At 34.1% G+C, this 15,197-nt stretch overlaps 1 protein-coding gene across 19 annotated transcripts in view; it reads left to right on the forward strand.

Annotated features, from left to right (window-relative positions):
- The window catches only part of Mkln1 (muskelin 1), a 302,986-nt gene that overhangs the window by 238,761 nt on the left and 49,028 nt on the right, over window positions 1–15,197 (forward strand). For all 19 annotated transcript variants that reach the window (XM_078040552.1, XM_078040549.1, XM_078040543.1 and 16 more), the window contains 3 exons: window positions 5,508–5,720; window positions 12,470–12,691; window positions 15,013–15,142. In XM_078040552.1, the coding sequence (XP_077896678.1) occupies window positions 5,508–5,720; window positions 12,470–12,691; window positions 15,013–15,142 (565 nt within the window). The remainder of the gene's footprint in view (window positions 1–5,507; window positions 5,721–12,469; window positions 12,692–15,012; window positions 15,143–15,197) is intronic.

Here is a 15,197-nt window from a genome sequence, read left to right on the forward strand (position 1 = left end):
CCCATAGCCTCTGACCCAGGATTTAGTCCATTATCATGCATTGCATTTTGTTTTCATGATTCTTTAGTCTCCTATTCTTTTTGACTAACATTTTTGAAGAGTACAGGGAGTCATCTTGTAGAATATCCCTCAACTGGCTTTGCCTGATATTTCCTTAGGATTGGATTCAGATTATGCATTTTGTATTAGAGTATTCCAGAGGAACAGAATCGACAGGAAGTATTATTATAAAAATGGGATTTATTAGGTTGGCTTAAGCAATCAGAAGCTGCATAGTCCATAGTGTTTGTCTTCAGGCTAGAGAGGAACCAAAACCTGCCACAGTCCAAGACACTGAAGCCCTAGAACAAGAGGGATTAACAGTGCTACCCTAGTCCAAGTCTGAAGGCTTATGGAAACTCCCTGGTGAATCACCACTGGAAGAGTCCTTTGGAAAAGTGAAGAAGCGAGAGTCCAATATCCTCAATCAAAGCAGCAATCAGGAACCTGTTCAAGAAGAATTGAGCTTGCATCTGCTGCTGTATCCTTGTTTTTCCAGCTTTTATTCCATCTAAGCCACTATCCTATAGAACAGTGCTGCCCATACTTAAGGAGGGTCTCCACTTCAGTTGGCTATCCCACATGCCCCCCATTCCTAGACACACCCTCGCTGACATACCCAGAAGCCTCTTAATCATTGACATCTCTTAATTCAATCATGTTGAGAATTCAAATTAACCATTACACGTTTTTAGCGGGCATAACACATGGATTACATTGGCTTCAGGAGACAGACACATTATTTCAGTTCATCTGATGTTAGTTAGCTTTGATCACTTGATTAAGCTGCTGCCTACCAGATCTCTCCTCTTTATAATTAATACTTTGTGGTAAACATTTTAAAAATATGAAAATATTCTGTTATTCATCAAACTCTTACCTTTTTAGCCTCCTTTCATTAATCTGTTAAATCTCTTCCCAAAGTTGTTGTGCCATTTTATATACCTGCCAATGGTATGTGAGGCTTTTGATCGCTCCCTATTGCTCTAAAAAGTTGCTTTGTTCCACACCTGAGTTGAAAATCAATTGTTCTTATATGTTTCTGTTTGCACTCTCTATATCTTGTTTCATTATATTTGGTCTCTATTTATACCAATATGGCATTCCTTTAATTATTGTAGTTTTATAGTAACTCATAGGGTCCAAGAGTGAAGTCCTCTTTGTTTTCTTTTGTTTTTGTTCTTGGGGATTGAACCCTAGGGCATTTACACTGAGCCAAGGTATTGCTAAGTTGCTGGCCTTAAACTCGTGATCCTCCTGCCTCAGCCTTCCAAGCTGCTGGGGACCTCTTTGTTCTTTTCAAAATAATTTTGGTTCTTTTAGGTCTTTTACATTTTTGTATGAATTTTAGAGTTATCTTGTCAGTTTCTAAAACTGTGGCAATTATGACAGGGAGTGTGATGAGTCTATAAAACAATTTGGAAAGAATTAATGTCTTAATGATATTAAGTCTTCTAATCCATGAATATGGTTTAATCTCCACTTTGGGGTTTTCACATTAGAGTTATTGGATATTTTAATTGAATTTATTCCAGTGTATTTTATCTTGTGTGTATTGTGTTATAAGTGGGATTTTGAAAGTTTTTTACTTTCACTTGTTGGCAGTATGGAAAATCATGTCATTTTGTTAAGTTAACTTATTTCTAATAGATCTTTTTATTTTTTAGGACATTTTAAACAACAGTTGTAGTGTATATGAATAGAGACACTTTTATTTTGTTCCTTTCTTTTTTTTTCCAAATGTCAAAATTGTAGCTGATTTTTTTTCTTTTTTTAAATTTTTAATTCATGTTAAGTAGTTATACGTGACAATAGAAAGCAGTTATGCAGTTTGATATATCATACATAGATGGGGTATAATTTCTCATTTTTCTGATTATACATGTTGTAGAATCACATCAGTCATGCATAGGATAATAAATACACATACATAGGGTAATAATGTCTGGTTCATTCTACTTTCCTTCCTAGCCCCAGACCCTCTCCCCTCCCTTTACTCCTTCTACCTAATCCATAGTAACTCTCTTCTTCCCTAGTCCCTCCCACCTTATTGTGAATTAGCATCTGCATATCAGAGAAAAGATTTAGCCTTTGATTTTTTGGAATTGGCTTATTTTGCTTAGCAAAATGCCATAATTTTATTCTATTTATTCTTTTTAAAAAATATTTTAGTTGTAGTTGGACACCGTATCTTTATTTTAATTTTATGTGCTAAGGATCAAACCCAGGGTCTCGCATATGCTAGATGAGCACTCTACCGCTGAGCTACAACGCCATCCCTCTATTTATTCTTTAAAACAGAGTAATGATCCATTGAATATATATAGCACATTTTCTTTATCCATTCATCCATTGAAGGACACCTAGGTTGGTTCCATAGTTTAGCTATTGTGAATTGAGCTGCTATAAACATTGATGTGGCTGCATCATTTTAATATGCTGATTTTAAGTCCTTTGGGTATATGACAAGGAGTGAGATAGCTGGGTCAAATGGAAGCTCCATTCCAGGTTGACTGAGGAATCTCCATACTGCTTTCCAGAATGGTTGCACCAATTTGCAGTCCCCCAGCAATGTATGAGTGGACCTTTTTCCCTTCATCCTTGCCAACATTTATTGTTGCTTGTATTCTTGATGATTGTCATTCTGACTGGAGTGAGATGAAATCTTAGAGTAGTTTTGATTTGCATTTCTCTAACTGCTAGATATGTTGGACATTTTTTCATATATTTGTTGATTGATTGATTTTATTTCTTCTCCTTCTTTTACTGACTTGGACTTCCATCACATTGTTAAACAGAAGTGATGAGAAAGGCATCCTTGTATTGTTCAGTCTTAGCAGGAGAATATTCAGCATGTCACCATTAAACGACAGGTTAGAGTTCAGGTTTTCTCATATTCTTTTTTTTTTTTAATTTTTTTTTTAGTTGTTAGATGGACACAATACCTTTATTTTGTTTTCATTTTTATGTGGTGCAGTTCATTTCTATTCCTGTTTTGCTGTGAGTTTCATGAATTTATATTGCATGTGAGTATTATGAATATGTGTTACATTTTATCAAATTGTTTTCTAAATTGGTATTAATATAATCATTTTTACCCTTCATCCAGTTAATATGACAAATTACTGTGATGGATTTTTATATATAAAATCAACTGCATTCCTTTTGTTTTGAAATATTCTTTTTATTTATTGTTGTATTCTATTTGTAAATATTTTGTAAAAGATTAACTTTGTGTCTTTGTTTAGGGATACTTGCCCATAAATTATTTCTTGACTTCCTTTCCCCTTTCCTCTTATTCCTGCTATCCCTCACCTCTTCTTTGTAATATCTTTTGATTTTAGTGTTAAGTTAAATTAGGAATGGAGTAGAATATAGATTTTATTTTAATTTTTTTATTTGTTTATGGACACAATACCCTTATTTTATTTATTTTTATGTAGTGCTGAGGATTGAACCCAGTGCCTCACATATGCTAGGCATTCTACCACTGAGTTACAATCCTAGTCCTAGAATATAGATTTTAAAATGGAGTTTTTCTTCTTCCAGTATATTCCAAATAATTTCATCTAAAAATGATGAAATTTCTTCCATAGGTATACCAGGATAGAAATCTGGGCTTGGAAGTCTCTTTATGGGAATATTTTAAATTGTAAATTCAATTTTTCAATAGATATAAGGATTTCATGTTTTTCATTTTCATCTCAGTTCATTTTACTGTTATATATTATTAAGGAATATGTCCATTTTATCTACATTGTCAAATTTTACCAATTTTTCTTAATAGACCTTTATTTTGTTTTTAATTTTTAGAGAGTCTGTAGTACTTTCAGTTCTGATAGTGGCAATTTGTATTTCTCTCTCCCTTTATAAAAAATTAGTCTTGTTAGGGGTATAGAATGCTGTCAGTCTTTCAAATAATCAGCTGTTAATTTTCTCCATTTCTTAATGTTTTCTATCCTATTAATTTCCTTTATCTTTTTTCTTTGTTCTTAGGGTGTAATTTGCTCAGCATTTTAGAAGTACTTAAGTACTGAAGGAAAAAATTTGATAACTTTACTATTTAAATCTCAAATTTCACATTCTCAGAAATATGACAGATTTATTAGATGTTATCCCATATTTATTTTTGAGGTTAATTATAAAGTGTACTGGCCACAGCCCAGTTTGTGATAGCCCAATTGGGATAGGCAGCCAAGAGTTCAAAGAAAGTACCCAGAGACTGCATGACAGTGCTCTAAAAGGGAAGACCTGGTGATGACAGGCTAGACAGATAGCACCTCCATTCCTAAGAGTGCTTTGCCAGCTAATGCCTCTATCCCTCCTGATATTACTCCAGAAAGCCTAGTGGCAACAGGCTATACTAACACCTCTGTCCTTCGTGCTACTTTGCCAGAAAATAGCATTTCATTTCTCCTGATGCCTTGTCCAGTGGTGGCTGACTGGACAAGTGTCCTCAGTTTCACACCAGTTAAGGAGAGGAGTTTTATAAGTGAGGCTGCAGAAGCAGTGGCATCACTAACTTAGCTTGCTTTGAATGACTAGGCATCCCAAGGAACTTGACCTGCATGTAAGAAAGCATGGAGGATATGCTAACTCACCTTAATTCCTAGTATTCATGGGAGAAAACCAGTGTCCATCAAGATAAAATAAACCTGGACATTTCAGCCCTTGAGTTGACTAGGTTCTTGGGGAACACAAAGAGGCATTTCAGTACCTAGTGTTTTATTATCCTCCTTTTCTCTGAAGATGACACATGGAGTCAGTTCTTTCTTAAATAAAATTTCTTCTTTATCTTCTAAAATCTTGACAAAAGTCTTTAAAAGTAAGTTTTTAAAATAGTTAATTGTATAGATTCAAATCAACATACTATCTGGATTAATAACACTAATTGTCAAACTGTTTTCCTTTCCAATATATCTTCCTTTAGTCAAGTTAATACTGCTACATTATTGTTCTGATAATACTGTTTTCCCACTGCCTACCCTCTAGTATTGGGGATTGAATCCAAGGCTTTATGCATGCCAGGGAAGCACCCTTAACCCTGAGCTACAGCCCCAGACCATACTTGTTTTGTCCTATATTCTGGTGAGAAATATAGAAATGTTCTTAAGGACAAAAGTGATATGTAGTATGGAATTGAACTACATCACAAATGACTAAAATGTAATTAATACCTGATTGAAGCCATATGCAATTTGCAAATGAGAGTCATAGTTTACAGAATAGTTTGGTTTATCTTTCCTAGTATATTTTAAGCCTTTCCAGGATAAGATTTGTGTCTCCTACTGCTTCTGTTGCTCTTCTTCAGAGATTTATGCTTGATGTTGAACCCATATTAGTTGATTTGATATTAGTTTCTAAGAAAAACTTCTAATGAAAAGTAACAAAAGGGGCATTTAATTTTATTTTTTGTTTTTTGTTCTTTGAATCACCCTCCCCACTTGCCCTTCTTTTCCTCTCTACAGAATGGTCCTAGCGCCAGATCATGTCATAAAATGTGCATTGACATTCAGCGGAGGCAAATCTACACATTGGGACGTTATTTGGATTCCTCTGTGAGGAACAGCAAATCTCTGAAAAGTGACTTCTATCGTTACGACATTGACACAAACACGTGGATGTTATTAAGTGAAGATACTGCTGCTGATGGAGGGCCAAAACTGGTGTTTGATCATCAGGTTTGATGAACAGTTAAATATGTAGTGGAATTAATTAGTGATGAGTAATTCTTAGCTTTTAGACTACTTTTTTTGATGTTGTGCAGAATGGTCTAATAGTAAACACTATAAACACCTATGACAGATTATAAAAATAATTATTGTTTCAGTATGTATAATGTTATTCTTTATTTTAATTGAGCCTACCCCAAATTTATACTACATCCTGAATTTGGTGTAGGCTCAATTACCAAGATCTCAGAACATTATTGCTAAACGTAAGAACTTTAGTATGGAGAGTAAATAGAAAAATATTAGGAAAAAACAAATTTAGTTTTATAGTAAATATCCACAAATTATAACATAATAACTTGCCTTTTTAATCTTTTTTCTTACCTGGCAGAAATTTAAAATCAATTTATAATGAATTCAGGAATTTGAAATCTTGAGCTTTTCTTCCAAATGAAGTAAAATATGCTCAGTTTTGTTTATAGCCAGAAACTTAGGAACCTAGGTAGGAATTTGACATATGCTAGTTTAAGGTTAAACTCAGTACCAATAGAAGTCATGTAATGGTGTTAAGACAAGGAGACTGCATGCAGTAATTCTAGAAGCCATTTTGACACTAATGTGCTTATAGCCATCATCATCATCCCCATCAGTGTTATTCTTATGGTATCTTTGAATATTTATTCCATATCATTTTAGGATAAGTCAAGTAAAACAGTAACCACTTTGAATTTTTATAGGCAGTTTTATTTGGTTCAGCCCATTGGCAATGTTTTTTTGGAATGTTGGGGAAAAAAGACTCAAGATCTGTCACACTATTGATGGTAGCATTATCTAGTACTTGGGAAATGAGAGGTGGTGCTAGACTTATGACAAAATCAAACATAAGTCTAAAATCTTACGTAGGAGTCAAAACCCAGGTCTTTTTTTTTTTAATCTTTTCAGATTTTTGTTAATTCTTTACTTTAAAGCTATCTTATTACTATACTATATTAATACTAATATGTAGTTTTTATAGGAGAATGGCAAAGAGAGAGGTATGTATTATTGCCTATGAAGTGAATTAGGTGGTAAATCATAAACATTAGTCTTCAAAGTACTCCCCAGAATGAATGTGGAACTTTTGCTGGCTATATGTAACTGAGCTCCTCAGAGCTGTGCACACTTTGCTGACATCCTCAGTGGTGTTCCTGTAGAAAATAAGAACTCCAAGAAAGCGGTCTGGTTTTGGTCTTCTAAAACAGCATCAGCACATAACAATGTTAGGGAACAGTTTATTCTTTTGATCCCAAGTTCCTGCATATTCTTTTACTGAAGATGGTGATGTCTTTTATTTTTATGGATTAAAAAAAGAATAGTATAGGGATAGTCTGACTATATATAGTACATGTAGAGTTCTGTGAGGCTGGCCTTTGTCTCTTGAATTTGATAAAGTAGGATGTTCTTTAGAAGCTGGGTTCTATTAAATAATGCTTGGTCTTCACCTGAATCAGATGGTACTGCAGCATATTGGGGTGAAGAAACTAGGATTTTAGTCCTACTTCAGCTAACAGCTAGCTGTGTGGTGCTGAAAAAGTAACATAATTGTATAAGTCTCCATTTTCAAGTTCAAAGACTTTTTTATTTCTAAAGAACGTAATGACAGTTTAGTTCTCAAGTTTTCCACATTGTTGCTTTATGTGGTTTTCAGAAACAGTGAGACTCAAACAGAGAGGGTTTTTGTTTTTGTTTTTGTTTTTTAAACACACACACAAGACACATATTTAGCAAAACTAGGAGACAAGGTAATCCCAATTCCTAATTCCTTATAAGTTTACCCAAAAACAACCAAAATACTTAAAACTTGTGTTGAAGCCCACAACAATCAATGAAGAGAACTGGGAATGCTGAGGGAGGTTAGCAATGGTACATCATGGTGGGAAGTTTTAGGAGCTGAGCAGCACGGCGGTCAGTGAATTAACATGTGGAGAATACCAGAAAGGTCCCGAGGTGGTAAATGTCTAAATGTGCAGGAAACACAGTGACAGTGGGGCACAGTGGCTCCTTTTGCAATAAATAGCTAGAAGGAACTGGAGGAACTCAAAGCTTGAGATAGAGCCCCCTGAATCAGATGAAACTCATAAAGTTAGAGAATGCATGACATTTTAAAGAAATCATCACATTTTAAAGAAATCATTCAATTCAGTAGCAACAGAGGAAGAAATTGTTGATAAAGATCATGCCCCTTCCATTGGAATCCAGTTGGAATCCTCTAAAAGGTTTCTGGTTCAGGGAAAATCAGCACACTTAAATATGAAAAACTGTGAACAGCAATAAATACCAAATCCTTAGAGAGCTATTTCAAAGAAGACTAGTGTAAAGAAAAATAACAGCAAGACTTTCCTTCACACTAAAGCAAGTGAAAATTATATCCCAGTATCCTAACATGAATTAAATGACTTAATGAAGCTTGAAACTCTAAAGAAAACAACAAAGCATGAATTTATAAATGCAGACCAGATAGCTAAATAATAGAAACAGGTAAAACCAGACTTGGTAAAACTCAGGAAAGAAATTGAAGAAAACCATATCCCTTTTGGAAATGAAGACTAATCTACAGGAGCATAAAGAAGAATAGGTAAGAATCATAAATAATAAAAGTAGTATAAAAGAAAAGAAAAATAAAGAGATAAAAAAGATTAGCCAGAAAATTACAGAAATTAGAGGAAAGCCAGCATATACATAATTGGAGCCCTCTTAAAGAAGAATACCAACCAGGTGCAATTGCACACGCCTATAACCCCAGCATCTTGGGATGCTGAGGCAGGAGGATCATGAGTTCAAGGCCAGCCTCAGCAATTTAGTGAGGCTCTCAGTAACTTAGCAAGACCCTGTCTCAAAATAAAAGATAATAAGGACTTGGGATATAGCTCAGTGGTGAAGTACCCTGGGTTCAATCCCTAATAAAGAAAGAAAGAAAGAGAGGAGGGGGGAGAGGGAGGGAAGGAGGGAGGGAGGAAGGAAGGAAGGAAGGAAGGAAGGAAGGAAGGAAGGAAGGAAGGAAGGAACGAAGGAAGGAAGGAAGGAGAGAAATCAACATTCAAAAAAAAATGTAGTTAAGAATGACTTTCTCTATATATCAGATGTACGCACTATATTTAGGGAAAAGTGACCCAGACATTTAACTCTAAGACATAGAGTAGTAACATTAGATTTAAAAAACAAAGAGATTGTATGTTAGCCACTAGACAAAATGATGAAGTCACCTATAAAAGAACTGAAATAAGACTGATAACAGATTTCTCTATATCTGCATTCACTAGGAGAGTTAACTTACAAAGAGAAAGTTTATTTTGGCTCACAGTTCTGTAGGTTCTAGTCTATGATAAGGTGATGTCTTTGTTTGGGCCTCTTGGCAGGGATGGCACTTCATGGTAGGAACATGTGGCAAAGCAGACTACTTACAATCATGAGCCAGGAAGCAAAAGAAAAGGTGGGTTGTTCTCCCAGAATCACTGTTGGGGGTCACACTCTCCAATGACTCAGGGACCTTCCATAAGGCACCATCTCCTGAAGGTTCATAACATCTCCCAGTAGCACCACCCTGAAGACTAAACCTTTAAATCATGAGCCTTTTGGAGAGACAATACCTATACTACAACATAGCAAATGTCAAAAGACAATAAAACAACATCAAGAAAATATTCAAGAAAAGACAGTGTAAGCCAAAGATTTTTTATTAAACCAAAATGTCTATTGAATAGCAACATTTTGAGGAAATTACTAGAAAATGGGGAGCAAAGTAGCAGGAAAAAATTTCAATAAAAGAATTAAAGATCTCAGCTCAATGACATTCTCCCTGGACCAAATTGGGTAATTGGCAAGCTGAACATATACTTTTTTTTTTTTAAGAAGAAAGAGAATAGATTCATTTCTTTTTCTTTTTTTCTATTTTTTTTATTTGTTTTAATTAGTTACATAATGTCTTCCTTATTGTATTCTCTGAAATAATAAGAATACATTAGCAGTAGTGTTGAAAAATAGTGTCTTCAGAGAACCTCAAAAATTTGTGGAATCTTCCCGAAAGGTAGAAAACAGGTAGGATCAGATTCAACCAGAAGAAACTAGGACATCTTAAGATAGCACCAAAAGCTAGGACATAGCTTGAGTTTCAGAGTTTATATATTTGGGCAAACATTAAATAATCAGTGACTAAATAGCTGAGTGTTCTCCAGTATGACGAAGTAAGCACTTGGCAGTGATAATTATCTAATGTTAAGGGCTGGAAAGACAAAGCAAAGGGCACTGGCTGCTGAAGAACCTTCATAGCATCCTATCTCTCTTCTTCCTATCCAGGACCCTGAGAAAGTATAGCAATATGGATTTTATGAATATGGATTTTCAGATACAAAGAGGACTACCCCTCAAATCTAGTTATTTGGGAAAAATTAATGAGAGAAGGGTACCAACTCAACAAATTAATGATTAAAGAAAATAGCTAGAAGTAAACTGAAGAAAACTAATTTAAAGTGATATTTTTAAAGTAGTTCTGGAAGATGCACTTCCATAAAAGAAATCAAAAAATTATGAATTAAGTATTTGTCAGTGAAATAAAAATTTCAGTAAGTTGTACTCAAGGAAAAAAACAAAAATTTCCAGATCTGAAGAAAGATTACAATTATCAGATTAATTATGACCAATTAAGCTTAAATATCACCAAAAGAAAAGAAACACTCCCCTTTTAGCTACATGAAATAGAATCATAAGGGCTTGGTAAACAGAGATTGGCCATTAGTATGTATCTGTGAATTTAAGAAAATGGAAGCAAACTCACTTAATGTGGGCCCCTCAAGATTTTCTGCATGATCTCCAGTTATTTAGAGAGCTGGGTCTTAGTAAGTTCTTAGGATAGAATAATGTGATCAAGCTTCAGTGACACCTGAGTCAGAGTGTAGTATCTGAGTGGTGCCAACTGAATTGTCTTCAGCAATGTATGAATTGTTTTTAAAGATATCATAAATTAAGATTAAAAAGTAGGAACATGTTCTGTGCAATGCCAGTGAAATGAAAACTTTGACATCTTTAGTTTTCCAAACAGAATTACTATGATTTCACCCTTGGGAAAACAGTATTTACATCTTAATTTGTGGAAGTCAAGAAACTTGGGAAATGGCAAATAAGGACAGGTACTTTTAGTATTAGGTAAAATTGGGAGATGCTAGACTCTTTCTTTCTCTTTCTTTCTTTCTTTCTTTCTTTCTTTCTTTCTTTCTTTCTTTCTTTCTTTCTTTCTATCTATCTATCTATTTTTGGAATTGTAGAAGGACAGAATGCCTTCACTTTTTTGTTTATTTTTATGTGGTGCTGAGGATCGAACCCAGTGCCTCGCACATGCCAAGCAAGCACGCTGCCATTGAGCTACAGCCCCAGCCCCTCTTTTCTTTCTTTCTTTTTTTTTTTTAAAAAAAGAATACAAAACAAATTTTCTTCTCACAGTCTTTTTTAATATACCTTTATTTTACTTATCTACTTATTTATTTATTGTTTTATGTGGTGTTGAGGATTGAACCCAGGTCCTCGAACGTGCTAGGCGAATGCTCTACCACTGAGCCACTGCCCTACCCCCGAGAATCTTTTCTTTTTATAGTAGTACTTTTTAAAAAACTTTACAATTATTCAAACAGCTTTTTGTTAAAAATACAAAAATAGATGAATGACAAAAACAATCTGGTGGGAGGAGCAAATTGAATACTTGAAGGTCAGTTTGTATTTTAGGAAAATCATACCATGTTTTGTGTACATGATTTATTCTTTTTTCTTTCTTTCTTTTTTTTGGGGGGGTGTGACCCTGGGAATTGAACCCATGGCCTTGTACATGTGAGGCAAGCACTCAACCAATTGAGCTATATCCCCAGCCCTAATTTATTCTTTATAAATGTCACTGTGTTTAACATCCTAACTTCCAACTTAGACTTATATATTCTTTGAAATAGAATTTGATTCTTACTGTTGTGACAAATGGCTGTTTCTCATATATTTTTATGAAAAGCTATAATATTTAATTGAAAGAATGGAAGCATCAAGATTGGCTTTTGAATATGAATTACATGGCTTAATTCAAAAAGAATTAAATTTAAAGTTTTATAAAATAAATGCAGGACTGAAGTTAGCTGTATCACTCTGATTTGCATATATGCTCTCTTATTAAATTGAAGCAATATTAATAGGTTACCTAGAACAGGAAGAAGGGAATTTCTGTAAGGAGGATAAAAATGAGGGTATGATTTCTATTTTCCCATAGAGTATGATTAGGGTTCACTCTTAGGAATAAATCAACATATTATGTTCATTGATAAAAAATTATGTAGTTTTGGGGCTGTGGCTGTGGCTCAGCAGTAGCGCACTTGTTTGGCATGTGTGAGGCTCTGGGTCTGATTCTCAGCACCACATATAAATAAATAAAATAAAGGTCTACCAACAACTAAAAAAAATTTTTTTTAATTATGCAGTTTAAAGAAAGCAGAAAGTTCTTTGACTCAACATGCTTTATTTTCACTGGTACAAATGCAAACCTGGAAAGGTATTTATAACTCTTAACTTGAATCTCTGCCAGGCTGTAAACAGTTGCAGTATGTTCATATGATAGGCAGGGGTGGTGTTTAGTGTCATTAAGGACAAATTCAGGTGGCGGTGGTCATTGTTTGAGAATGTAAAACTGCACACACACATTGGTTTCATTTGAGCACATGTCAACAATTTTATCTGTTGTCTTGTTCTGATAGATGTGTATGGACTCAGAAAAACATATGATCTACACCTTTGGTGGTAGAATTTTGACATGTAATGGCAGCGTAGATGACAGCAGAGCCAGTGAACCACAATTCAGTGGGTTGTTTGCTTTCAACTGTCAATGTCAAACCTGGAAACTTCTTCGAGAGGACTCCTGTAATGCTGGGCCTGAGGACATCCAGTCTCGCATAGGACACTGCATGCTATTCCACTCAGTAAGAATATTCTGTGCTTCTATTGTGTTATTTTTTCATGTATATTTTTGTAGGAAAAGAAGTGGTTAAATCTAAATCTTCACTAAGAGGACAAAGCTTTTAATTTTCTAGAAATAAGTGATTAGTTGTAGCAATGAGAGAGAAAAATGAAATTTCCTTTAACAGAAAATTATTTGAGACTCTTTCCATCAACCTAGTAACTCCTAAATAGCTGTTACCTGAATACTAATCTACACAATATTATGTCTAATTTTATTGCTTATCTAGATAGTAGAGCTCTTTCCCTTTCTTATGACTTTGCACTCACTTTTAGTAATTAGAAGGGCAATATTTTTATCTGTTCTCATAGCACAGGGAAAACCTTTACTACTCTCCATTAAGTACAAAGAATAAGGAATTGATTTTATATAATTAAAATTAAAATTTACCAGTAAAACCAGAATTTAGACTTTAATCTTTTCAAATGTTTTAAGGAAATGTTAGTCTTTATTTTAAGGACAGTTTTAAATCAATATTAAAAAGTATTTCATATGTGTCTTTTAACATGTAGTTTAAACAAGTTCTCTCTCTTGAAGTAGCGAGAAGAGTATAATTATAAATTTCTGTATACTCATGAGTTCCAACAGTAATTAATACTCTTCTGTTCATTTCTCACATATCTACTCTGCCCATATTTAATTTCATTCCTTGATATGCCTTTGATTTTTATTCTTAAATTTTATTGTGCTTGAGTATTTTGTCCCATTTTGATAGATATGGAGCACCTATAAATACCTAAAACATAGTATATAACATTTAATATAGTTATAAAACTAAGAATATAGTTATAATATTAACACTATAATTATAATATGAAGATTAATAATTTATGTAAACTCTAGATTATGATTTTTACCTGTTTTAGCGTACCTTTGTCAATTTTGTTGAAATATTTGCAGAATTGAAAACTTGGAACTTAATGGGTTACATAGCAGATCTCAGGTATTTTATTTTAATGTAGTTGTCATATCCATGAGTTCTGCATTCTAAGATTAAACCATCCATGGGTTGAAAATATATATTTTTTAAATCTTGAAATTGAAAATTGTTTTCTTTCACTTAATGATTTTGATTTTGTACCTGTGTATCTTTTAAGGTTAAAACCTGCTTCGTGCAACAATACTGTATTACTTGCTTTATCTATAACAATTTTCAGAATAATGAAGCTAACAACAAAAATTTCTGAGAACTGTTTGAGATTGCTTTCTGATTATTTTTCAGTTTAGGATTTAGCACAATAGGAATGACTAGTCAAAAAATTATGATTTTAAAAAGCACTACAGATAATACTTTCTCAGTATAGTGATGTTTCCATTTGGTCAGATCATTATGTACAGATAAGTTTTTTTTTCCTTTCTTCAAATTTTAGAGGTTTTTATTTTTGTGTTCTGAGTAAATAATAACATATACACAGTACTAGAGTCAAAACCCTAAGTCAAGATACTTTTTGGAGAGATCTTTTATTTGTTTTTCAGGGTTCCCTTCCCAACCTGGTATTTGGGATTGACCCAAGGCCACTTATATCTGATTAAACTCTATCATAGCTACATTCCTTTTCGGTTTTATTTTGAGACGAATCAACCTGGCGTTGAACTTATAACCTTCCTTCTGCCCTCAGGCTTTGGAATAACTAGAAATATAGGTGTGCACCACTACACCTGGCTGTGAGATCTTGGATTTTTTGTGTTTTGTTTTTGTGTTTTTGTTTTTTGAGTGGCATTTTAACAACAGAAGTTTATTTCTCATAGATAATTCTGGAGGCTGGTACATACAAGTGAGAGATCTGGTTTTTATCCCTGTTTTCTGGATAGGGATTAAAAAGGATCATTTCCCTGTAAATAACTATCCTTTATTAGGTTTTGGTTTCTCCTTCCTTTGTTTAAAAAAAAAAAAAAAGCAGTAGCAAATGCACACATACACATAGTTGAAGCACACAGTGTGCGCTCGCGTTCTCGCTCTCTCTCTCTTTCTCTCTCTCTCTCTGTCTCTCTCTTGCTGTCTCTCTCATACATATACAGATATTACTTGTTGTTTCTTACACAAAGGCAACAACCTGTGTACATTATTTAGCACCTTGCCTTTTTACATTAACAGGGTATCCTTGAGGTCATCTCTTAGCAGTATGTAGAAAGATTTCTCTTTGCTCTTTATTCCAGCATGGTTCTTCACTGCATGGGATCTATCATAAACTACATTTGTAGTGATTTAAATTTTAAAAGAACCATTCTGAATTCTTCACAGAAGTGACATATTTCTCCCTTCTTTGTCCCTTTCTTTTTCAGAAAAATCGTTGCTTATATGTGTTTGGAGGCCAGCGATCAAAGACCTATTTAAATGATTTCTTTAGTTATGATGTGGACTCTGATCATGTAGACATAATATCAGATGGCACCAAGAAAGACTCTGGGATGGGTAAGAGCATTTAGGGATTGATTTCCTGTCTCGTGCCTTAACTGCTTTAGGTAGA

This window comes from Ictidomys tridecemlineatus, chromosome 2 (assembly GCF_052094955.1).
Source record: "Ictidomys tridecemlineatus isolate mIctTri1 chromosome 2, mIctTri1.hap1, whole genome shotgun sequence".
In the NCBI taxonomy this organism is placed as follows: domain Eukaryota; kingdom Metazoa; phylum Chordata; class Mammalia; order Rodentia; family Sciuridae; genus Ictidomys; species Ictidomys tridecemlineatus.